This window comes from Balaenoptera acutorostrata, chromosome 2, assembly GCF_949987535.1.
Source record: "Balaenoptera acutorostrata chromosome 2, mBalAcu1.1, whole genome shotgun sequence".
Taxonomy (NCBI): Eukaryota; Metazoa; Chordata; class Mammalia; order Artiodactyla; family Balaenopteridae; genus Balaenoptera; species Balaenoptera acutorostrata.
Window position 1 is genome coordinate 148,090,503 of NC_080065.1, and position 26,022 is coordinate 148,116,524.

The following is a 26,022-nucleotide window of genomic DNA, read 5'->3' on the forward strand; positions in this document are numbered from 1 at the left end:
TATGTTGAGCAATATTGTCACCTGAGAGAATTTCAACTTGTATTCTTTTACAGGAGAAATTTAGACACTGATATTTCTGAATGGAGAAATGGAAGTGAAAGTGGAGAATGGATGGTCCAGGTTTCCATTGCTTCCAGTGAGGTGCCATATCCCAGTGAGGTCATTTCCTGACTTCAAAGCGTTTATCTGAACTGCCTCAGTCAGCCCTAGTGGTTATAACCTGATGTTTCTTGCAAGAGACATTGATCTCTACTTGTTCTACTTTTCAGCTGCACAAGCCCGCAATGAAGAAAAGTCCGGGTCTCTCTGACTACATTTGGGGCTGGACACTCCTTCTGAGCACATTGACTGGAAGAAGGTGGGGACCTTTATTTTAAATCTGCATGAGAATTTCTGTAACTTTTCATTTATTCTTTCAGGGGGAAGAAAATTGTCCTTGGATGAATTCATGACTAAGGGAATTCAAAAAACTTAACTGCAATAAAATTCCAGCTCATAAAGAAGAACAATATGAAAAAATAATCAACTTATTTGCATGTTGGTTAGAATACACTTAACACGCTTTTGTTAAGGAACATATTAATTCAACATTTAATTCTTAAATTGAACTTTTCACTGCTCAGTTGTAACTGAACAAAACATGTGGTTTCCTAATTTACAGAAAAAGTTACCCCAATTAATGTCAGCATACTATGTGAGTTGATTTTCCAACAAGAAAATTTCTAACCAGTTGCAAAGATCATAGAGTAACTTCTAACTATGTAGAAGTGGAAAGGTTAGAATAATATTTGTAATTTGAAAGTCATAAGTTTTTATAAATGCATGTGCATTATGTTTTGAAACTGTTATTTATATAACCAATAGAAGTAGAATATACTAGACACATATTTAAGAACGTTAGATAAAACTGAACTTCTCTATTTAAGTTTAACTACTGTGGAGACAAGTTATGAGAAAAAATGTAATAATATGATTAACCATATTCAAAATATTTGCTAATGATCCCATCAAATGTATAGACATATTATACTAGCAAAGATATAAATAACCAAATATTTCAGATTCTCCTTTATCTGCTTTTATATTTTTTTGTGTAGTCCACTCCTGTAGCCCCAAAGAAAGTCTTAGACATATTACAAAAATCTAAGATTCTCCATAATGTAATGAAAAGTGAACCCTTATGAGTTAAGGCAGAGAGATGGAATAGTCTGGAAAGATAATGACTAAGGAGGATTTTTTAAATTGAGAAGTTGTCTATTTTTATTGTTTGTTATTGTGTATGGTAAATAATGATCGCCAGATGAACAGAAAATGCATTACTGCCAGATACTCTTAATCTGAGGAGTTAAATGTTCTTCACCGCTCTTGAAAAATTATATGAAGTGTTGCTATTGTAATGACCTGTAGATGGAGTTAGTGCACAATGTTTTATTATATAGTGGTTCATATGGAATCAAAATCACGTACTGTAACTGACATTTCTCTACAAATTATATATTCAGTTTAGGAAATATTACATTGGCATGAGTGTTTAATAGCAAATAAATAATCTTGATCTTTATCCTAGGGTCATTGTCTGACAATTACATAGTAAATTAGAATTAAAGATGAAGCATAACCTGATTAAGAAAAGCACATAAAAGAAAGATTATCATTCCAACTTGCAGAGCAGAACTGGTTCTCTGGGAGGGAGGGAAAAGTCTCTTTTGGCATTTGTATTCCAACGCAAACAATTGGTGAGTACAACATTTATAAATAAAACCAGGGGGAAAAAAAGCATTTCCTGAATTTGACATAAGCTATGAAAACAAAGAGAATGCAGGTAAAGGTAGTAGATCACCCCATATTTTGGGCATCATATTAACAATCTAGTTTGCTCTGTCATGTCACCCTACCTCATCTTTTTCGCCCTTCTTATTTTAGTGATTCTTCCTTAGACTACTTGGTCAGGCTCTCTTCACAACTCAAAGTGTGTTAGCATTTCTTTTCCACCTTTATCAAGATGACCTTCCAGTATCCTTGAAAGATGCATGCATGGCAGTAGGTTTTGTGACAAGGTGTTTTTATAAATAATTGTATTCAGAAAACTATTTTTGCTTTGCTGCTATCATCTGCTAGCAAGACATCCTGGAAGACACAGCGCTCGTTGAAAATTTGATTTCAAAAACTAGTAAGATCTTTAATTCTGCCAAAGGAGAGTAAACTCTCAATCTGCACAGTATTAATGTTGAATTTAGGAGAATGGAGAACTGTTTCATAGAGGTACATTTCATATATTTCATATCATGAATAACTTTTAGTTATAATAGCTATTAAATTAAAATTTTATCAGAAAAGTTTTGCATTTTGCCAGTATAACATTATTACCCAAACAATAGTGTTTGTTTTTGAATTGATACTTTGATTATATTTCTTGCTTCTGTCAAATCAGTGAACCCTGGTTTCAAATGCTATTATCTTTCGTAGATTGATCAGTAATATAAACACACAAGAGAGATGCCAAAAGCATATTAAATTGAAAGTATGAAAGTGACACTTTTGTGTCAGTTTTTTAGTTTACACTCTATATTCTTTTTTTTTTTTTCTTTTTTTTGCTCAAGGTCAGAGCTATCATTGAAATATATCAGTAAGTGTGATCCCTCCTAAGATAGAAGACTCTTCTCTCAAAGGATTTTGGAGCTGTCATTCTAATCATTACATAAATATGATTTAAGGAGCATAGATAATAATGTGATTGATGTAATAAATACATAATATGTGAACTGCAGTCATTATGTGGTCAAAATTCAAAGACTAGTAATGATTGGTAAGGGATAAAAACTAGACCTTCACATAGAAAGACTTAAATAGGAACAATTACTCTGATATAGAAGAATGAAAATAAAGTTTTAGACTAAAAGTTAAAGAAAGCTGGATTCTAGTTCAAACTCTACAAATGGCTGTGTTTTCTTAAAACGCTAATCCTACATTAGTTTAGTAAAACCATAAATTAAGAATACTGGACCATATTTTTTCCAAGGTATCTTTTACTTCTAAGACCAGAAATGACAAAATTCAATTAATTAGAGGTTTGAATAGACAAATTATAAAAATTGGTTCATATACCTTAAGAAGAATGGAAATTACACACTGATGTGAACATGTAATTATCCTCAGAAACAAGTTTTATCTATTTTTCTCATCTAAATACCAGAAAGAACATCAAAAACACAAAACAGGGGCTTCCCTGGTGGCGCAGTGGCTGAGAATCTGCCTGCCAATGCAGGGGACACGGGTTCGAGCCCTGGTCTGGGAAGATCCCACATGCCACGGAGCGACTGGGCCCGTGAGCCACAACTACTGAGCCTGCGCGTCTGGAGCCTGTGCCCCGCAACGGGAGGGGCCGCGATAGTGAAAGGCCCGCGCACCGCGATGAAGAGCGGCCCCCGCACCGCGATGAAGAGTGGCCCCCACTTGCCGCAACTAGAGAAAGCCCTCACACGAAAACTAAGAGACCCAACACAGTCATAAATAAATAAATAAAATAAATAAATAAAGTATTAAAAACTATTACATCAGGGTTCAATTAAAAAAAAAAACACAAAACACAAAACATAGATATATATGAAGTGGATAAAGGGACGGTTGTTGGTAGGTGAAATCTTAGGATTATGCTACGTGTTAAATTAAATGAAAACAAAGCTATTAAGTATTTTGGTAGCTCAGAAATACATTTTTTTTTAATTTGGGAAGAAGTTTCCCAGATTTAGGTTTTTTACTAAAGTACATTAATGTTCTTGCTTGCCCAGAGAAAACATTCATTACAACATTGTATACACGCTGAGAATTATAAATGTAAAGAGACAACTCATTTCCTATAATTTTCCTTCCATAGTTAGAAATATTAGAATAAAGAGCATATCATCTATGAGAACAAATATGAGAAAATGGTAAGAATTAAACTATGACTTTTTTTTTTACTTTACCAGAAGAAATTTTCAAATTAAGATTCAATAGAAAGGAAGTTGGAAAATTGTGGAAGGTTTTATTTGGAAAAAGGTTTTAGTAGAAATGTATAATTTAGATATTGCCTCCCTTTACTTTTTTTTTCAGCTATGGACAACCCTCATTACAAGATGAACTTAAAGACAACACCACTGTCTTCACTAGGATTTTGGACCGACTCCTAGATGGTTATGACAATCGCCTGAGACCAGGATTGGGAGGTGGGTAGCATTATTGTGTTTTTATTTTACAGAACAATATTAAACATTTACTATTAAAGTATTGCTTCCCTCTACATGTTAAAGTAATAAGAATGGAAGCATGTAGTGTAATGACATCCTATTTTTAGTATATTGCTCAACATTAATTCAATTTTCCACGGTCATCCCATGCACATACCCATACGTAGTAGAAGCCAGATTCAAACTTCTCATAATGTCATGAAATAAATGTTACATTTACTCGACAATCAATCTTTTCCATGTATGATTTGATTTTACGAGGGAAAAAGGGGGGTAATATTATCTCTTCCAGCCCAAATACTGCATCTCTGTTTCATTAGGCATAGCTATGTTTGCATTGAATTCAAGTAGAATATCTCTGAATCTATTGCTCTAAACATTTATTTTAGAATATTACATATTGATCCACTATTTTGTGTTAGATTACCCCCACCTCTAGGATAAAAGGTGAATGAGATAGATGATAGTGTATTTTTTTTTTGATTGTGAATTTAAAATTAAACCCTAATTTTCTATACTTAAAATGTATTTTTTTTTTTTTTGTATGTCAGTTCATTGGTTTTACTAATGAATTTCTACTCAGGGAGAAGTTAGCACTTAATAATACAGTACTTATAACAATAAGAGTAAATAGTGCAAGGCATTACACACTTGTTTAAATAATCCTTGAGTAAGATAATCAACCTATCTTATTTAGTTAAACAAAGACTAATGAAGCCAAAACAAAATATTGATCTCAGAGTAAAACAAGTGAAGCAAGGAAATAAATTATTGTTCAAAGTCACATAGGAAACCAAGGATAGAATCTATGACTCCCAACTATAACTTATGCTGCACTTTCTCCAGAGCATTTGTTGAAACTATTTAATAGCAATATTTAAATTACAATGAAATAACAATATTAAGAAATTTATCTCTTCTTCATCTAGACAGCAAAGTTATGCAAAGAATAAGAAGGTTAAGAATTCAATTTTTGATTTTAAAACAGAATGGTAACATGGATTTAGAGTCTTCCTGTTAATACTCTGGGCAGCGTAATGACACAGATATGGATCATAGGTCTGTTTTGAGGCTGCCAAATGTCATTAGTGTCTCAGAGCTTTAAGGGAAACTCCCTTATCGAAGACATGACTCAGATATATGTCAAAGGTCTTACCAGGTGTCCTTTCCTATCAATCTCAAGCATTCGTTCTAGGACACACTATACAAATTCCTCCAGGTTTGTATTCCACTTGGTTTCCTTTTACTAAGTTCTTTGAAAAAATATTAAGGAACAAAATGCATTGGTCACAAAATGGAGTGCATAAATGTGTATGTGATGTATTAATATAAGGTCTGTGTATATCTAAACCTCTGGAGTGGTTTCAGGAAAATTGTTCTTGGTTCATAAAATTTGAAATAAATTACAAAGACTGCAGGTACGTGAGGAACGTACAAAAAGAAGAATTTCAGGACAGTGGTAATAACTTTTAAAAAGAAGACTTTTAAAGTACTAATGGGCATGTATCTGATTTCTTTACTTATTCTTCTTCCTTCTCCATGATATCAATCCTTAGAAAATCAGCAGAATTGTATAACACATCTAGAAAATCTTATCTTCATTCTAGTTTAGGAAATCCCATTTAATACTTTACCTTGTGAATGTGAGTACCCTCTATAAGTTCTGTGCATAGTTTTCAGTTTGTTAAACAATTTTACACACACACACACACACACACACACACACACACCCTTCTTTAATAATCAGCTGTTTGGTCGTATTGTTATTTGGAGTACAAATAACAAACCCATGACTGCTCATTTACATTTAATTATGTGTAATAACTCTTTAATAAATGTATATATTAACTCTTTAATCAAATATTGTGTAAGCAGGAAGCATTTCACCTACTCCTCATATGCATACCTACGTCTTGGAGAGCCACAGACCTTGAGGATGTATAATATAGACTAAGAATGGGTCGAAAAGCTAATTTTCAAGACTCAAGATAATGGTGGATTTATTAACAGAAACAACTACATTAATTCAGGCTGCAGTTTTGGTGGAATCTACTTTATTACCTACTTAATCCCTCAAAATAACAAAAATAGATATTTAAAGAACAGAAATAGTAGTTGGCTAAATATAGACAGGATATATTCTTTTTAATTGAAATGGATATAATATGCTACAGTAATAGAGAATTCAAGGGCTCAGGAAAATCAAAGAGAATGGATATGCTTTAATTTTTGCTAAAGATGATTTTTCTGATATTTATGATTTCTGGAAACAGTGATTTTGAGATTATGATAGACATGAAAACAAATTAAAAAGTAGCCCAAATAGTTTCCTCTATTTCTATTTTATGTATCATCCTGGAGCATACTGCAATTAAATCTGATGGATTTGAGATTTATGAAAAAACTTTAATACTAACTAAATGTCTGTCATTTTTTTGGCATGCTTTTTCAGTCTTAAGGGATATAATGGCATGTGTTTATTACATATATAGCATGTGTTTACTATATATATCTCCAGAATCATTAACACTTTTAAATACATTTTGAGAATGTTTGTCTTCAGAAAACATCTTAAATATTAAGCACAGATTTTAGATGTTTTATAAAACATAATCAGCTACAGAATAGAGTAAAATGTTAACACCATGATTTTTGGATGCTATAAATTGAAATTATCTAATATATATATTTCTGCAAAATTATTTAATTTTATTTCTTTATCATAGATTTCTGGTAAGCTAAGTATGACATGCATTCTAGTAGCTCTCCATTATAAAAATGGATTTTTTTACATGATCCATTTGCTTTCAGATGTAAAAACTATGTAGAGGCAATACGTGAAAGATTATCATTAGCTTATAAGGCGGTAAAAATTTCCTCTTAGAAGGTTCATGATCACAGCTGGGATAATCTTCTCTTGCAAGAGATAGGAGCCCACTCTCTTCTTTATTGTGATAAAAGTCTGGTTTTATAAAAATAACAACATTGTGCAGAAGGCAGGGATATTTTGTTCTGAATGTCTTGAGAAAATATAGAAATGTGATAAGCTAAGACTTGAGACTAATGTAAGAAATTCTTGTACATGCAGATTCATCATGACCTGTTTTTCAGAAACACACACAGCATCCAAAAGTGTAACATTATTCTTTGGAGATGTACACCCTGGATCCAATAACTAAGAAAACAGATATATAACATGGTTCATCCAGATGATAGGAATCAGTTGCAGATATTGTAACACTATTTAAAAAGGCTATCTTTTCAGGGTCAAGAGCAATCCTGAGAAAGTAGAAAGAAAAGGGCAACATAAAGAGAGATATCCTGGAAGACACTTATCTTTTTAAATGAGATAAAAGAACTAAAAAGGATAGACTGTGTGGAATTCTAATAATATACTCTATTCAGGGATGTAAACAGAAAAATATGTTGGCAAGTTCATATTTTAAGTATAAAATTAATGAAGAAACCTTTAAATAGACTTGAATTGAAATAGTCAGTACTCAGAAAATACAAATCGAAACTGTCAGTGATTGTTGGATTCATTCTCATTTAATATCTCTTTCTTTGAGGGCAAGATGTGGAGGGCTGGTTCTTCCTTGCAACCAGGGCCTGAAGAATTTGAAAAGTTCTTAAAGCATGGTCCTAAAGCATGGTCACTAGAGAAGAATAAAATGGTTGAGGGAGGGGAGGAGGTAAAATCCAGAAAAAAAAAAAAAAAGTGGCAAGAGAAGAAAGAAAAGGTTACAGAAGAAAGGAGAGCAAAAGAGGTATTGAAAATAAGGAGAAAGAACAGAGAAAAGTGAGAGGGCTGGAGAAGGCGAAGGAGAGCAACTTAGAGAAAACGGAAAAGGCAGCTGTGGTAGGAGGATGGGTAGGCTCAGGTGTTCCTTGGTTAATCAAGATTCCTCTTTTCGTTTTAAATCAAGACCAAACCAACCACCTCTGAGAAAATCCATTTCCTCAAGGTTTCTCCTTATTGACTCTGAATCTAATAAACGAAAGAAGCCTGAATTTTCTCCAACTTCCTAAAAAATTAAATGATGCTCCCCCTGAATTGCACCTATCTGGGTAAAATTTCAGCCACCATCATTTTGGCTTTCCCTGCACTCTGGGAGAGGGAGTAAGAAGAATCCAGAAACATAGATCCAAAACTACATTCTGAAGAAAGTTTTCAGATTTTTAAGAAGTAATGCCCTTCCAGTGACATCTTTCCCTTCCGTTCTGCCACACCATATATACAGGCTACATCTCTCTTTCTCTTGAAAGAGTGCACGTGTGTACTCATCATGTGACAAACCCAGATGGATGGGGGGAGAAGTAAATAAGTAAACAGGTAGGTAGGAATGTAGGTAGAGAATGGGCTTTATTCCTACTAGATGCTTAACACATTTAGTTAAGATTTTCTTCTTTCTCCTAGAAGTGTTATAGAATTGGGGGGAATTTTTTTGTTTGTTTTAGATTTTACTTAATTGAAGCTATCAGTTAGGTGAGTATTTGTGACTGGAATGTAGCTGGGATGTTTCTCTCAAGGTATTTTAGCAAGACATACTATTTAACAAACAATCTATGCTTCAAAGCAGACTTACTCCTTATCTTCTTAATTTTCCCAATTTTTGATTTTTTATGCCTGTATGAGACCTTTTAGACTTCATTTAGCCCAATTATTGCCAGAGATCTTAGCTTTAAGATATAAGCATCTCCAACAAGGCAAGGAGACTGGGTTGGATATGAGTGCTACTGGCAAGGCGGTATGGGCTCCTTGGGGAATTAGCTTGGGATGTTGGGTTATGTTTCTTTAGGTCAAAATAAGTAAAGGTGGGAAACTAAGAGTGTTCTGGAGAAAAAAAATCAGATTAACTTGTGAAATTTTGTGCAACTCTAAACTTTAGGTGACTAGACTTTGTTATATCGCAAGATGATATCTGATATTCATGTGATCTTTTATTATGTTTTTGTATCCTGTGTGATGTTGAGATCAGAGGCAACCATTTTATTCATGTTCACCTAACTTAAAACACACATTTTGTATTTATATTAAAAAGCCAGAATTTCTAAAATTTACAGGGCAAGATATCTGTGTCACAATGTGTTTGCCTTCAATAAAATAAAAAGATTCTAAATTACTGACAATACCCCCACCCAAATTTAAAAAGGTTAGATTTATCCAATATTTTTTTATTGTTGTTGTTACATTTTCTTTACCAGATAATGGCTTTTCGTATCAGCTTTTGAAATTCTACTCTGGAACTCTTCTTTTTGAATTTTCTATAGGTGTATCTGGTGCTTTTAATGCAAGGTGTGGAGCAGATGCTCAGACTTTGGCATAATGCAATCTATTTCCACTGAAATACTATATCTAGACATTCTATAATTCAGTTGAATTTTAGAGAAAAAGCAGTTACCAAAAACCCAAGAGGAATTGTTAAAATGAACAGAGAACACCTTTTAACCTTTACTGGCTGAGAAATCCAGTCAGCTCATGAAGCCAGCTCATCTAATGAATCCAACTGAGATGCCCAGAGGAATGTTCTAGCATATTTAGAAACTTTCTCCTTCCATCTTTTCCTATTGTATATAAATCATCTTGCCAAGCATTTCCTAAGATAAAATGTAGCCACTGAGATTTTGCTGAAGTTATAAAGGCCAAATTATTAGTAAACAGCTGCAGTTTATATTTTGTGCAGTTACTTTTGGACTTTTTATATAGTTTCCATTTCCTATCTTGATTCTAGAACCAATGTGAAATATTAAAAAATATACATATATATTTTTTCTGTATATGATTTTTTTTTGCAGCCTGAACTTGAGTTCTTTATTTGAAAAAGAGTGTTTGTAATGTTTCTGAGGTAAGAATCTCATTGTTAATAGTCATGGACTCTGCCATTTTGAAAAACTTAAAACCAAGTCCTAAGTGGATGCCATATCCCTCCATAATATATATATAATATATAATGATATTATATTATTATTCTCATATAATTAAAATTCAATAATAGGAACAGAAAGTAGGATACCTTAAAGCTACTGCAGGTTAGGCAATTTTGATCAAGACTTCTACAGACCAAAAGAAACCTATTCCTCCAACACAGCAATCACATTCTTCTCTACAGCTTTGCTCTCTCCCAATAGAAAATGCCATGATATAAGGAGGGAAGGAGGCAAATTCTCAATCGAGATGAAATAAATGTCTCCTGTAATAAACTTTACCTTTTTTTCCCTGGGAGATTCTTGTATCATCTGAGTTCTTGGAATCTGAAAACACAAAGGACCAGGAATTGGTTAGACACCTCGAAATGTGATTTTCTACCCCATATCCAGGTTTAGTAGCTGAATATCACCAACATTAAGTTGCTCTACGTTATCAGGGAGGGGAAAATTGCCAACTATTCTAAAGAATTAAGGGAATGGAAATGAAGGACAAGGAGCAAAAAATGTTGCTCCAGGCAGACTGGCAGGGAGCTGAGACATTGTCCCATCCAGGAGTATAAACTGATGGTTATGTAGGGAGCTCAGGATATTTTCAATTTCCAAACAGGACCATTTCAAAGCAGGGTTTTAAGAAATACTTTATTATGATGACTAATGTTAGCCAATTCATTCTCCATATAGTGACTGCCTCTGTGAATTAATAGAAGCAAAGTAGCTTGAAGGAGGCAATAAACCTCCTTCATAAGTTCTGAGTACACGGAACTGGGCCCAGTGAATATTATTCTGAGTTCCTCAATAGACAGCATTTCCAGTGAAAATAGGGCCAATGCCATATTAAATAAATTGTTGTAATAGGGATTCCTACGAAAACACCACCTACCATTCTTCACTATTGATTCCCTCTTCCATTATTTTTAAAATTACAGTCACTCTTAAAATCCACTCTTCACACATCAGCTGTCCTCTTAAACTGCAAGTAACATTCCTTCACTTCATTACCCAAAGACTTCTTATTGCATTAGAACAAAGGTCAGCTGCTTCTATAAGAAGCTCTTTAGGTGTGGCCCCTCTTTCCTCTAGAGTGTCATCTTGTACCGTGATCATCAGGATCACCAAGCTCCAGATGTACTGGACTTTCTGTTTCTTAAGTCAAGCGCATCTATTCTCACCTCAGATCTTTGCCTTATTCTTTCCTCTCCCTGAAATGTCTTTCCCTGTCTCTGTTCATCCTTGAATTTTTCTCACCTTTTAGGTTGCAGTTCAAATGTCATCTCTTCAAAGACACTCTTTCAGAACATTTATAATGATCTGACATTAACTAGTATAGTTTGTGCATATGTGTTCGTACACAACTACGTATGTAATTCTTCCTATCTATCTATCTACCTACCTATCTATCTATGTTTCTAACCTATTTATCTAAAATATGTTCTACCTAGGATTGTGAGATATGCTACAGAAGAAAAGGAGCAATTGTACTTTTGCTCACCAATGTATCAATATTACTATTACCTAGAACAGTACCTTCCTGGCACATAGAAAATGCTCAGTAAACATTTGTTGACTAAATTAATGTACCCAGTAAATACATCTCAAAGTGTTTTTCGCATTACAATCTTATTTGACCCTCACTCTAATGCAATGGAGTTGGCTTTGCGGGTATTATTTCTTCATTGAAGAAGTGATGAAACAGTCTCAGGGACATTAAAGGATTGTACCTAAAGTCACACAGCTTGTTCTCTAGGAAAATCAGAGTTAAAATCCAAGTGTTTTGACTCTTAATCCAATGTGCTTATTACTCACTATACTGCACTGCTTTTCTCATTTCTGCCTCAAGCACTAATCATCTTTTTGAATTATCACTTCAAAACATCTGTTACTTCAATACTTATCAGCAGGATATCAACATTGTAGGAAATCCCCAGTAAAAACAGATTTACTGCTGTCTAGCTGTTATAGAGGGATATAATATAGTGTGTATATATATGTATACATATATGTGTGTTTGTGTACATATATGTGTGTGTGCTCATATATGTTATATAAATTATATATATATATGTTGTATGTAAAACATGTCTTTGAAGAGTGTGCTTGTTCAAAGACTGATTTTAATTAATTTATCATCATAAACTTCATTTACATTGATGTACTATCTTAAGATATTCTTAGTCACTGCAATAACAACCATCATCATCATAATCTCATTTTATATAATTCCATTCTATCTTTATCCTTTGAAAACTTGAACATGTGTATTCAGTTATACTAATTTGAAAGAATCTTGATTTTTTTACATTGGACAGAGAAGGATTATTGTGATGAAAATATTTGAAAAAAATTATTTGCTGATTAATCTACTCTCTGAACATTTCTTCCAACTGAGTTATTTTAATTGATTTCCACTTGCATACAATTTCCTCATTACATAAGAGGTTCATTCATGTTTAACTTTGGCTAGGTGTATAATCTTCCTAGCTGAACTTCATCAGAAGTTCCTGACTCATGCTGTACGCTCTTAAATAGAATATATCGAAGCATAAAAATATTTTTTTTTTTTTTTTTTTTTTTTTTTTTATATTTTTGCCTTGTTTTGTGTCCTCAATTGGTTTTTCACTTCAGTTACTTTTTTTTTTTTTTTTAATTAATTAATTTATTTATTTATTTTTATTTTTGGCTGTGCTGGGTCTTCGTTTCTGTGCGAGGGCTTTCTCTAGTTGTGGCAAGTGGGGGCCATTCTTCATCGCGCTGCGCAGGCCTCTCACCATCGCGGCCTCTCCCGCTGCGGAGCACAGGCTCCAGATGCGCAGGCTCAGCAACTGTGGCTCACGGGCCCAGCCGCTCCGCGGCACGTGGGATCTTCCCAGGCCAGGGCCCGAACCTGCGTCTCCTGCATTAGCAGGCAGGTTCTCAACCACTGCGCCACCAGGGAAGCCCCGAAGCATAAAAATATTTTGACTTTTCCTCATGTGACCCATAGAAAGGCCTTGAGTACTTTATAGGTATTTCTAATAACACTTCAGAGTCTAATGCTAAGTCAATAAAGTCTAGTATTAGAGCACGTGATTTAAATTCTGTTTCAATGTTCCTTAAATAATAAATTATATATATCCCCCTACAACAGGGATTTCATGTTGGCGGGGGGGATGACAAAGTTTTTCTGGAATTGGGAAAAAATAAGTTTCCTCAGCAATTGCCCTAGCTCTCAGCCAAAGCACATAGGTATGAGCTCATCTTCCATTTAAGCCTGGTACACCTGAAGAGCACTTGATTTCAAACCACCATTTCTTTGTCAAAAAAGCAAGTTAACCATGCCTCTATTTACAGTTTGGTTGAAGTTGATTCACAACAACCCTCTATCTTGAACCTTTGCACTCCAGATTATAAACTTTCTATCTTAAAGCAGAACGACTTCACATGCCACTCACGGACTCCCTGGTGAGCTGGAGTGAAAGACACACTTTGGTCAAAGGATCCTATTCCTTGTCTCTGAGACTGTACTCAACTGAGTGAGAATGTGGTTTGAGGATAATCATTAAGTATATATTTGAATAGAAAAAAATATGTAAGGGAATACATCAAGATATTAACAGTGGATTTATGTGGAAGGTGGTATTTCAGGGAATTTAAATTTTTAAAAATATTTTTCTGAAGTTTCTGAACTTATACTATGAACTTTTAAAATTTTTTATAAACAACATAATATGTTATATGGGCCTCATGCTTACCCTAAAGCTTTTGCAATGTTTTAGAGTAGCATTCCCAAGTAAGTTTGGGAAACACAGGGGTAGATGATGTTGACCACATTTATTTAAAACATGGTTTCTTAGAGACATTAGCATGCTAGTGTCCAAGACAAATCTTTCGGAGGCATACGTAATAAGCAGAGTTTTACAGCAATGGAAACTTCTTGCTCCACTGCATACTTACTAACAGCTGATGACAAATCAAAGAAAACTGTTTGGATGTGTGACAAGGGAAATATATTAGAAGGGAAAATATAGAAAGTGAGTGTTCTCCTCTTCTGATTATCTTACCCCCACAAGTTAAAGATGGAATCATCTGCTAACAATCTAAAATCAGCAGAGGGAAATAGTCCATATATTTGGCAAGTGGATAGCTCACTTCTTCAGAGCATTTTATCATGCTAGATAAAACAGATTTATGGTGTGTATGTGTCAATCACAATCTCCCAATTTGTCCCTCCCCCACCTTACCCCCTGGTAACCATAAGTTTGTTTTCTACATCTGTAACTCTATTTCTGTTTTGTAAATAAGTTTGTTTGTACCCTATTTTTTAGATTCCACATATAAGTGATATATGGTATTTGTCTTTTTCTGTCTGACTTATTTCACTCAGTATGACAATCTGTAGGTCCATCCATGTTGCTGCAAATGGCATTATTTCATTCTTTTCATGGCTGAGTAATATTCCATTGTATATATGTACCACATCTTCTTTATCCACTCCTCTATTGGTGGGCATTTATGTTGCTTCCATGTCCTGGCTATTATAAATAGTGCTGCTATGAACATTGGGGTGCATGTATATTTTTGAATTATGGATTTCTCTGCTGGATCATATGGTAGCTCTATTTTTAGTTTTTTAAGGAATCTCCATACTGTTCTCCATAGTGGCTGTACCAATTTACATTCCCACCAACAGTGTAGGAGGGTTCCCTTTTCTTCACACCCTCTCCAGCATTAAAAAAAAAAAAAAAAGAGAAGATTGGTTGCCCCTAAAACATCTGGTAAGCCAAGTTTTGTAAAGCTAGCTACCTTGGGGAGTTACCTTAAAGTGCAGAAATTATACCCTCCTCACACCCCCGAAATGGATAATAGTGATAAAGGAGTCCAAGAGAACCATCCAGCACCACCAAGCACTTGCAAGTGTGCAAACTGAGATTCGTATATATTTCCCAAATGATTATGCATTTAATGACAGATCTCTGCTGTAAAAATAAAAATGAAAGGACATAATTTTAATTCCATAAGTGTCACTTAAATCTGTAAGATATTCACCATAAATCTTATAGTTTATAATCTGGAGAGAACCAAAACTCAAACTTGGGAACAAAATGAGGTTTTTTGGTTGATCTAGAAGGGGAAATCTTGAAAGAGAAAGACGAAAGTGAGCTCAATTAATAAGATAGATTCTAGCTTTTGTGACTAGATAGCATATATTTTCTTTTCATTATGGTTTTTAATTGAAAGTCATTCCTGACATTCTAATAAAGTGTGAGCTCTTGATGGAGTCTTAAGAAATAACAGATATTTAAACTAAGAAAAGAATCAGTCTAGTAAAAAATATATATATATGGAAAGAGAGTGTGCAATAGAGAGATGTATACATTGGGGAAGTGACTGCTGGAAGGGGTGAGAAGGGGGATTGGTATGAGAGGCAAGTGGTTATTACAGCTGAGACTTATTGCTGACAGCTGCTCTTCTTAAGCCACGCAGTTGCTGCAGGATGTTGGATGTTAAAGCTGAGGTTGGAAATGAGTTCTAAAAACACATCTCTATTCTCTTTGTCTCAAACTACCTCCTCTATTTTGAAGCGTTAAACAGTAAACCCCACATAACTATTATGTCAGGGGGCTCATTTAAGCATTTTGGAGCCAGTCAAATTGTTGGGGGGGAAATGGCCTAAAAATATTAGATTGGTTATTGAGGCGACTACCTCCACCTCAAAATTATTATATCATTTGTTGAGCCAAATTTATACTGAAAGTATTAACTGTTTACAAGCGAAATGCTAAGGGATAAAAATTTTTGATTTTCAAAAGAATTCTTATTGCATGTATTGGATCACCTTTTTAATGTCCTATACCAAAGATACAAATGTCCTGATAAATGAAATGAATTGCTTAAAATACTGGACTGTTATTTCTCAGAGCTAAAGTTGAAAATTACGGAGTCATCTTTTTTCATTTTCACCTCTTAACAAAGTGTTTCCTTTTATACAGGCAAAATTTTTTTCTTTTTTTTTTTTGGTGAGTGACTGTATTTCCTTGAAAATATCTGTGTTGAGTTGTCACTAAACTATAATGCATATGTTTTATTGGTTGAAATATATGCCTCAGAGACCAATAACATAAAATCACATTGAGCTTGAAATGGAATCTATTAAATGAACTTTTGCTGTACCGTAATATGTTCTTCTCATCCTCAAAACTGAAGAAACTTATATAGGTTGTCAGATTTTTTTCTCCAGGGAGTAATTTGGATAATTAAGTTATGATTTAGTGCCAGAAAGCAATCATTTATAAAACATACCCTTGAGTCCTTAAACAGTTAATAAAGCTCACTACGGTACACTATATACTTCCCAAGAGTAGCCGAAGTACCTGGAGCATCTGGAGAGCTGTATAAGACTATTTAAGCTCAAACCATATCCATACGCTAACATATTTTTATTATAATATGAAATGGCTTGGTATCATTCAGGAAAGTGTATCCATTCTTAAAGAATTCATTAAGCATCATCTGACCTCTCCATAAAATCTGTCTCCCAAAGTGGCATATTTAGGCTCCGTTTTTCCATTGAAAGATGTTCACTGTGAAATTTCATGTGTAAGCAGTAAATTATCAGGACTACACAGTGAACCAATTTTAGAAATAGCTAATCAAAGCCTATAAATTTCCCATTTGGGTGTGAGTTTGTGGTGGTGAGATCTAATAAGGGCTGTTGATAGACATTCACTGTCCCAATTTCCTGCTTCATCAGAGCGTGTAACTGAAGTGAAGACTGACATCTTCGTCACCAGTTTCGGACCCGTTTCGGACCATGATATGGTAAGTGACTGCATTTTTGGTTTTTCTGGGGTATTTTCTAAATTTAACTTTTGAAAGAAAAAATATAGATTAGGTATTTAGGAAGCAGCTCACGATGCCTTGGCTATATCTTTGTGTCTCTCTGTGTGCATAATATGTAACATGTAATACATATAATATTTATGTAATAGAAAATACCCATTTACTTTCCAGACCAGGCCTATTTATGGTTATCAACCACTGCAGTCTTCTTTTGTTCCATCCCTGAAATTATTCCTTTGCCTTGGTTTATGTTCTGAGAGACAAGTACTGTGAATTACCTTATATTTTAGTTAGGATGACATACTGATTGAAGAATGCTAGGTTTCTGGCTAGCCAGAGCTATGATAAAACAGCCATAAACACTGCAATTGCTGAATTATTTTTGGTTAAAAGGGAGAAATGTGTTTAAAAGCTGAGTGAATACTTGACCAGAATTAGACAGAGAATGAAATAACACCTGTGGGAAAGGTTCAGCTTCATTGCAAAAGGCAATCGTTAAATTATTACCAAGAGTGAGAATAAAATGAATACATACCTGTTCTCTTTTCCCAACTCAAATGAACTAACATGAATTTCTCTTCTGTCTGATGGGAGTTGGTAAATCCATAGAGCTCTGCAGATATTGTATAATATTTCTGAACTCATAACAGCCAAGCTCCTGTATAAGCAAAAAATCATAAAGAGGCCATGAAGATACATTGTTATGGATATTTTGAAGATATATTAATTAAATACTATTTTTGAAATGCCTTTTTGTTGATACCACCTTAACATTAAAGTCTTCTGATTTCATAGTAGCTCAGATGATTCAGAATAAAAGTTACAGAAAATATCAATTTAGACCAGCATTTCCCAAAGTGTGGAAATTCTCAGGGCACCCAGCTTGGCAGGGTTAAAGCTCTGACCAGTCCTGAGGTAAGGTAAACTGTTTAACTGCATTTAATCTAGTGTGTTCCAATCATATTTGTCCAAAACCCTTTCCTTCAAGTGATACTTGTTGACATTCTGTGAGTCATACATTGGGAAATGCTGGCTTAGGATAAGAGAGGTTATGAAATGCACCAACTGTACAAATTAGAGTCAGTGGAGCATATGAGAGACAGCAGAGTGCTAGGTAAGAAGACAGATCTCTGAACCAGAATGCCTGGGTTTATAATCCCAGGTCCTCCATTTATAAGAGTGTATCCTTGGGGAAGTTGCTTAATATGTCTCTGCCTCAGTTTCTTCAGATGTAAAATGGGAGTAATCATAATAATACTTCATGGAGTTATCACAAGAATTAAACAAATTAATACATGAAAAGCACTTAAAAATCATTGGCGTATCATGAGCACTCAACAAATGTCAGCCATTCTTACTATGTAAGAAATAGAAATATAAAAGTTAGCCAGAATTGTGAATTTATTCCTCTGGCAATTCATTTTGTTATTGTGGTCAGTCTGTAGACCACTTTACTGAAATACTGTGTGATACAATTATTTTTGCTAAATTGATTACGGTCTGAGGACCTATTGTGATTCTCCCATATTGGAACTCAGTCTTCCCACCACCCTATTCTCTCACACTACTTTTCTAATCAAGAACATTTAATAGATCCTAGTCAAGGTTAAGGTCAAATTTAAACTCCTCTTCCTGTATCCCATACAATCCATACACGATTTACCACTAGACCTCACTTGTTCCCAATATTTACTATTTAGTCATTTACGTTAGTACTACTTTCTGTGAGGCATAGCACTGGGGGTTAGCAGGATTGGCTCTAGGATTCAGGCTGGCTGAATTCAAATTCGTCACTAACAGCAGCATGACCTTGGGCAAATCAGTTAAGGTTGTAAGGCTCAAAGTCTCTAAAGTGGGTATATTATTAAAATTACTTATCCTTGTAAGACTGTTAGGAATTTTAAATGAGATATGTAAATAATGGTCTATTGATGGCGCTCAATAAATAGTAGCTATTATTATTTTGCCTCTGAACCCTTTATCATGCCATGCACTCTTTGTGGAAATTTCCTCTATTCTCCACCCATCTAAATTCTGTATTTCCACAAAAGCCCTAATCAGGACCCAAATGCTTGATGAAAACTTTTTTTTAAATTAATCCAATAACAAGTTAACTTTTCCTTTCTGCATTATAATCACATTTATTGACTGTAAAGTACAATTTAGCTTTTGCACACTGCTTTGTAAAGTTATTTATCTTACATAAATATCTTATTTTCCTAAAGTGATGCCAAAAAACATAAAGGCACTCTTGTTTTGCATCCCTCACAGTAACAGTGCATTGCTGTTTTACAGTAAGTGTTGAATTTCTACTTATTTGGTGAAAGGCTTAGGAGTCTATATTATCTTTTAAAAATTAAGGTCTTCTGAAACTCAGTAAATAACACCCTCTTTCTTACCTGAATCCTGAAACTTTTGAGAAATAAGGCCGCAGTGTAAGGGATATGGAAAATGAGAATATCATCTTTATTACTAATAATGATGGTATTGCAAAAGGTGGCTCATATCTGCAGACAAGTGAGTTTCCAGAGAGTAAACACCAGTCAGATTAACCCACCCCATCATCAGGCAGTGTTGGCTTCCCTCTGCGAGGGTGTAGACTGTCCATGTAAAACTTCTAGCATAGAGGAACACAGCTGCATTTGTGAGTCTAATGGACAGCCAGCATCCAAAATGCAGAAGACAAGAGGAAGAGGCTGAGATAGGCAAGATTGATTTCTCCTTCCAAATTCTCCTGTCGAATTAAATTATTCCTCCTCTCTCCCCTCCCCAAATAGAAGAGTGTGAGATAAAGGAGAACTTTCGGAAGTTTTACACTGGTGAAGCTCTCTCTTCTCATACATGGAAACACTGAGAGAGGGGATGAAGCATTACAAAGAGCACATACTGATAATGATATTACTCCTAATAATAATAATAAATAACTTTTCTCTCTCTATCTCTGGCACCTAGCATGATGTCTCACAAAGAGTAGATGCTTGATAGAAGTTGTTAGGGACAGTGCCCAAATAAAGCCACATGCAATCAAAAAGTTTTCTCTTAAAAATATTTGGCATACCTTTGAGTTATTGGTTCAGATTAAGTATGATCTTAGGAACCAATGATGTCTTTTGTCTTAGAGAAAAGATGCACTCTAGGATTTTGGATACACCATTAACCCTAAGATTATCATGAATTACTTTTTATTTACGGCCTTTGATCAAATATCAGGTAGGAAGAAGGGAACAGAGTCTAAACCAGTGATACTGTTTTGCCTAAAACTCTTGAACAAGACAATATTTGAATTGTTCTATCAAGGGATCAAAGTAGCCATAGGTCTGCAACTGGTTTCCTAAGTGACAATCAGAAACTGTACCTTACCACTTTGAGAAGATTAATCATTTAAACTACATTACTGGGGAATTATCCGTAAGAAAGAGCAGTATGATTTAGAGGCTATCAAAATTAAAAGGCAGAATGACAAAGCTATTTTTCAAGACATGAAATGTAGTTTTTAAACTGAGCGCTAATAAAATATCTAATTAATAATAATAACCATAACAACATTCAACACTATTGAATGCTTACAATATGTTAGGCACTGTGCTAAGGGTTTTATTGATCATATTTCTTCTAATCCTCCTGCCAACATTTTAGCTAAGTGTTATTATTACCCACATTTTCCAGAGGAGAAAAGTGACCCAGCTAGGTAGCAACTTGAACTCGCCTTGTCGGTCCTTAGAGACTCCACAGCTCCCAAGGCATCTGACTTTATCTGGAATAGAAAACAAAATTAGGACAACTCCTTAACTTTATTTTAAAAACCATTAATTGGCAATCAAACCTCACATTCCCAGGGCACTAGGTTCTGACAGAAATATCCAGGCAGCACAATCATACAGCCCTGTCTTCCATAGCGCTTAAAATGTATTAAATCAAAGCACACACAGACAGTAATAAATGGTGCAAGCGGGAATGCTTCAGTACAATATTTATTTAGGAATATAACGGATGTTTTGTCCCAGTCTTCAGAAACAGGCTCATATTCTCTAGGGTCCTACTCTATTGAACAGGGTAACTTGGAGAGAATTTTCACTCAAGTGGTGTGGGCTAGAACACTGAACCCTGAACAAAGTGTTCACCAGAGCTTCTTATTTGTTCAGGCACTTTTCTGTGGAGTCTTCTGTTTTGCCTTCTTTTTTTGTTTTGCTTAGTTATGACCACTTTCTCACTTTCTTCAGGTTTTCTGTCCTACCACCCTTCCAAAGAAATAGCACTTTTTCCATTCCCAGCTACCTAGAAATCTAATATAAATTTGTGTCAATTAAAAAAAAAAAAAAGGGAGACAATAACTTTTAATGTTTACTGAGAACTTCTGTGTTCTAGACTAGGGGTCCCCAACCCCCGGGCCGCGGACCGATACCAGTCCGTGGCCTGTTAGGAACCGGGCCGCACAGCAGGAGGTGAGCAGCAGGCAAGCGAGTGAAGCTTCATCTGCTGCTCCCCATAGCTCCCATTCCCGCCTGAACCATCGCTTGCGTTACCGCCTAAACTATCCCCCTGCCCCTCACCCACCATGGTCTGTGGAAAAATTGTCTTCCACGAAACCGGTCCCTGGGTGCCAAAAAGTTTGGAGACCACTGCTCTAGACATCTTGTAAGCTGTTCACTTGTGTTGACACTTCTCACAACAGGAAAGTGAAATAAGTATTTCCATGATCCCCACTTTATAAATTGGCAACTAGGGCATTAGAGAAAATAAGAAAATGACCTAAGGCCATTCATCTGGCAGAGGGACGATTCAGTTCTAGTTAGCAGACTTAGAATTTACATTTGTAACCATTATGCTCTGGCTCTACCCTCTCCTTCTTGTTCCAGCTTCCTAAAGAAGGGGCTCTGGCCCATCTTGGTCTAATGAATTTCGACCATGGGGAGAGGTCACACTATACAGGTAGCTGCTGGGAGCTGCATGCTGCTACCATGGCAATATTGCAGGGGCCATTCTCAGAATATGGGAGACCAAATACACTCTTTTTTAGGCAAGAGGTGATCATGATCAACTGCTTTATATCAGTTTTCATTTCCACTTCTAACAGAGGAAATCATGGAAATGGAAGCTAATCTAGTTAATTTTGCCCCTTGTACTTGTGTATGTGTGTGTGTGCACATGCATGCTTGTGTAACTAGGACAGTATTCGAAAAGAGAGCATCTTAAATGAATTTGGGGATTTCATTGTCCACCATTATCACAGGTAAATAAAGCTAGCTGTAAATATGATAAACTTGTAAACCTTAGGACCTTGGCAAGTTTTGACATAAGTTTTTGGAATCTTTGCCTTTGGGATATATCTTGTCAAACACTTGATGATAAATATATTTTAAGTTTATTTTATATGTAACATTTATTTTATATTCAAAAATCTCCTTGGAGCAAGCAACAAGGGAACAAATGTTTCAGATTCATGGGAATATGGTCAGTTTAGACATCCTTGGAACCTTGGTTTACGAGAGACTGTTGCCTCCACTGCTGGCCAGGCTAAAGTTGTTCAGTTGGATAAACTATAGAGCGCTGATTGCTGAGTAATAGAAATAGCATCATTATCATAGCCCTATCTCAGAAGCTTCTCTATTGTCCAGAGAAGAGAACATGCACAGCCCAGAGTAAACCCATCCGCTCTGCTTCCCTAGCAAGCACTGCTACTCTGGATCTTTTCCTGATATAATCCACAGGCACTCCCCTCATTTCTCTCCTCATGGAAAATACTATTCTAAACCCATTTTACTCCTCCACAAGTTTTTCCTATAGCTTCCGAGTCCAAACAGTTTCTCCCTCTGCCGAATTTAACAGATGCATAATAAATGTTTCTAAGTAAATTCCTGTGCCAGGTATCCCAGTGCCTCTCATCTGACACTTCCAGACAGAAAAAACAAACAAAGTAACTTCTCTTGCCTGCAAAGATAGACTGGTGTCCTGTTACACTTTTTTGTTTCTATCTCAATTGCATTTACCACTACGCCTGGTACATTATAGACTAACCAATAATAATTCTTAGTTACCTGATCAGTAAGGGCTCAGCAATGTCAAATGTGTGCTTTGAAAATCTTCATTCAGTCTTTACCCAAACTTGCATTAACCCTGGGAAAGAGACAGGTAGTAAAATTCGTGCACAAAAAGCCTGAACACAGACACTATTGTGCATGTGCTAAAGACGATGTGTATAAAAGATTTTAAAAAACAGCTTTCTGATGCATCAGGGTTTAGGGGATTAAGAAAACAGAGCATGATGTTTTCAAGTTAGTTTTCCTTCCAGTTTGGAGCATTCTAAGATTAATGGAGAATGTGGTAATCTTTATTTCAAACCACTGACTTCCAATTTTAGTGTCAGTGTAGCAAGTCCTGCAAGGAAGATGGATATTATTACCCCTTTCAATTTTAGGAGCTGGTAAATCACATTGCTTGTTTTCAGATTAGCAGATGTTTGTCTCTGGGTCTTGCCATGAGGAATGCTGTGCTTATTCAAATAAATAGATTCCCTGGCTGTGAATGATGATGAGCTTCACACATTTCTCCTGTGTCTCATACACACATATATATATATACTCACAAACACACACTCACACACACCCGCATATTCTGCATTCTTTTCTTTTTTTCTTGGAAAGTATGCAAATTACCAGTGAAACAATTTCGTATTTTCATAATCTTCTTCACTGTGTAGAATTGAAAATCTGTATACATTATTTGTGGAAAAAAATGTTCACTTAGCCAAAAAGAAGATGGGATTATCACATCCACATTAGCACCATGGATGTCTTGGGACTGGGTGTGGGGTTTTCAGAGACCGTGAGAGGGCCCCCCAAATGCTTTATTTTTATAACTAGAATTGCCTAACTTAAACATTTTCCTGTATGTAATAATCTGTAACATGAGTTTTGTTTTCACTTGCAATATATTCTATCTCTTCGAGTACTGATGTGGTGGAGGTGGTGGTGGGAATAGGGTGCTAGTTTCCTTTCACATGTCTGAGGAGATACTCAGCAGAAGTTTTCTCACCAAAAAGTAATTCAGGCATTTAGATATGTTTAAAGTGATTATGTCAACCAACGATTCACCTGATACCATTATGTACAGGCCCCCACAAGTTTACTTCTAGGAACATCATCTAGGTCATATTTTGCTTCTAAAGTTGCAAAAATTATGCATCGTCTGTGTAAGCCATTTGCATTGCAAAATACAGCACCGTGAACTCTTTGCCATTTTCCAAAATTACCTAGGAATATACAATAGATGTATTCTTCCGTCAAAGCTGGAAGGATGAAAGGTTAAAATTTAAAGGACCCATGACGGTACTCCGGTTAAATAACCTAATGGCAAGTAAAATCTGGACTCCGGATACCTTTTTCCACAATGGGAAGAAATCAGTGGCACACAACATGACCATGCCCAACAAGCTCCTACGGATCACGGAGGATGGGACCTTGTTGTACACCATGAGGTAAGGATGACTGTGCTTCCATTCGTGAATTTTTCTAGACCTTCTCTTCCATGTGTAGGCAATCATCAAGCTGATGGGCCATTGTAGAGCATCTGGTTTCCTGTTTTCCCTGTTTTTCAACTTTACTAATTACTCTACTATGAAAACTAAACTGGCTGAAATATTATGCAAGTATTAAAGCGTTAAGTAAAATGATTAGACAAAATGAAAAAAAAAACGTTTACAATGTATAAGTAATGCAATATATATATATATATATATATATATATATATATATATATATATATATATATCTCCAATATGTTCTAATTCAATAGAGGAACTTCTCCCTACTATTAACCTAGTGGATTCCTGCATTCCAGTGAGGTCTAGATTAAATTTCTAGAAGCTATCTCATGCTATATATCTGAAAATGTTTCTATTTAAAAAGGAGAAAAGAACCAGAACATAGAAAAAGTTCAAAATTTTTAAACATAAATTCATGTGGAAGTATACATTTTGAGGAAGTATATTAATTCACAATGATGTTAATTAGACTGAGAATATAAATATTCTTAATTTTGCTTAAGTTGAAGACTACATATATATTTTTGCTCCATAAACATTTCCCCCATTTTGAGATTACTGTAAGCCCAGAATCTGGATACCAATCATTCATTTATGGATGAATGAAAGAAACATGAATTGAATAAAGGTTTGAATATTTTTAGAAAAAAAGTTGTTTAAAAATATTCCTAATTTATGAGAAATTAAGAATTATCCAGGACTTGGGACTTCCCTGGTGGTCCAGTGGTAGAGAATCCGCCTTCCAATGCAGCAGACATGGGTTCAATCCCTGGTCGGAGAACTAACATCCCACATGCTGCGGGGCAACTAAACCTGTGCGCCACAACTACTGAGCTCGCGCACCTCAGCTAGAGAGCCTGTGTGTCACAAACTACAGAGCCCGCACGCCGCAACTAGAGAGAAGCCCACGGACCGCAGCGAAAGATCCCACATGCCGCAACGAAGATCCTGTGTACCACAACTAAGACCTGACACAGCCAAAATATAAAATAAATAAATAAAATAAATATTTTAAAAAAATTATCTAGGACTCATTCTGAAGAGCAGTTTTTTCATATCCAGATGACTTGTTGGAATGTTGTTTTTGTAGATCTGGCCAGCATTTGGTAATTTAGACCATCCAATTATTCCTTTGTTATGAAAAGGTAATGAAGGCAACCCCCAGACTTGGTGGATTGTGTTTCGAGTGGGAGTAGAGTGATATTTTGACTTTGGAGAAAGCTGCCAGAATTCCTAGCTTTTTATACCCAAATGAAAGAAAAACTGCTTTAAGGGCCACTTTAGATAGACGTTGGACTCAACTAGTAAAAGTGTAATAGGACTGAAAGAATGAAAAATCCAGGAAAGAGAGAAAGCAGAGGATCAGTGGACAGATGTGTTGAGAACATTCCAGATCATCTAAGCAGGATTTATTTATATTTAAAATTTGAAATATTCTCCCCTTGTAAAATAACCTACACTTGTTTTTGAGCCTAAATCTAGTATCCTTTCCTGCCAGCTGGTAATTATCTA

The 26,022-nt window shown here is 35.3% G+C and overlaps 1 protein-coding gene across 2 annotated transcripts in view; it reads left to right on the top strand.

Moving 5' to 3' along the window:
- Positions 1-26,022, top strand: part of GABRA1 (gamma-aminobutyric acid type A receptor subunit alpha1) — a 60,161-nt gene that overhangs the window by 2,753 nt on the left and 31,386 nt on the right. For both annotated transcript variants that reach the window (XM_007171413.3, XM_007171414.3), the window contains 4 exons: positions 270-358; positions 4,093-4,205; positions 16,882-16,949; positions 24,224-24,444. In XM_007171413.3, coding sequence (XP_007171475.2) covers positions 270-358; positions 4,093-4,205; positions 16,882-16,949; positions 24,224-24,444 — 491 coding nt within the window. The remainder of the gene's footprint in view (positions 1-269; positions 359-4,092; positions 4,206-16,881; positions 16,950-24,223; positions 24,445-26,022) is intronic.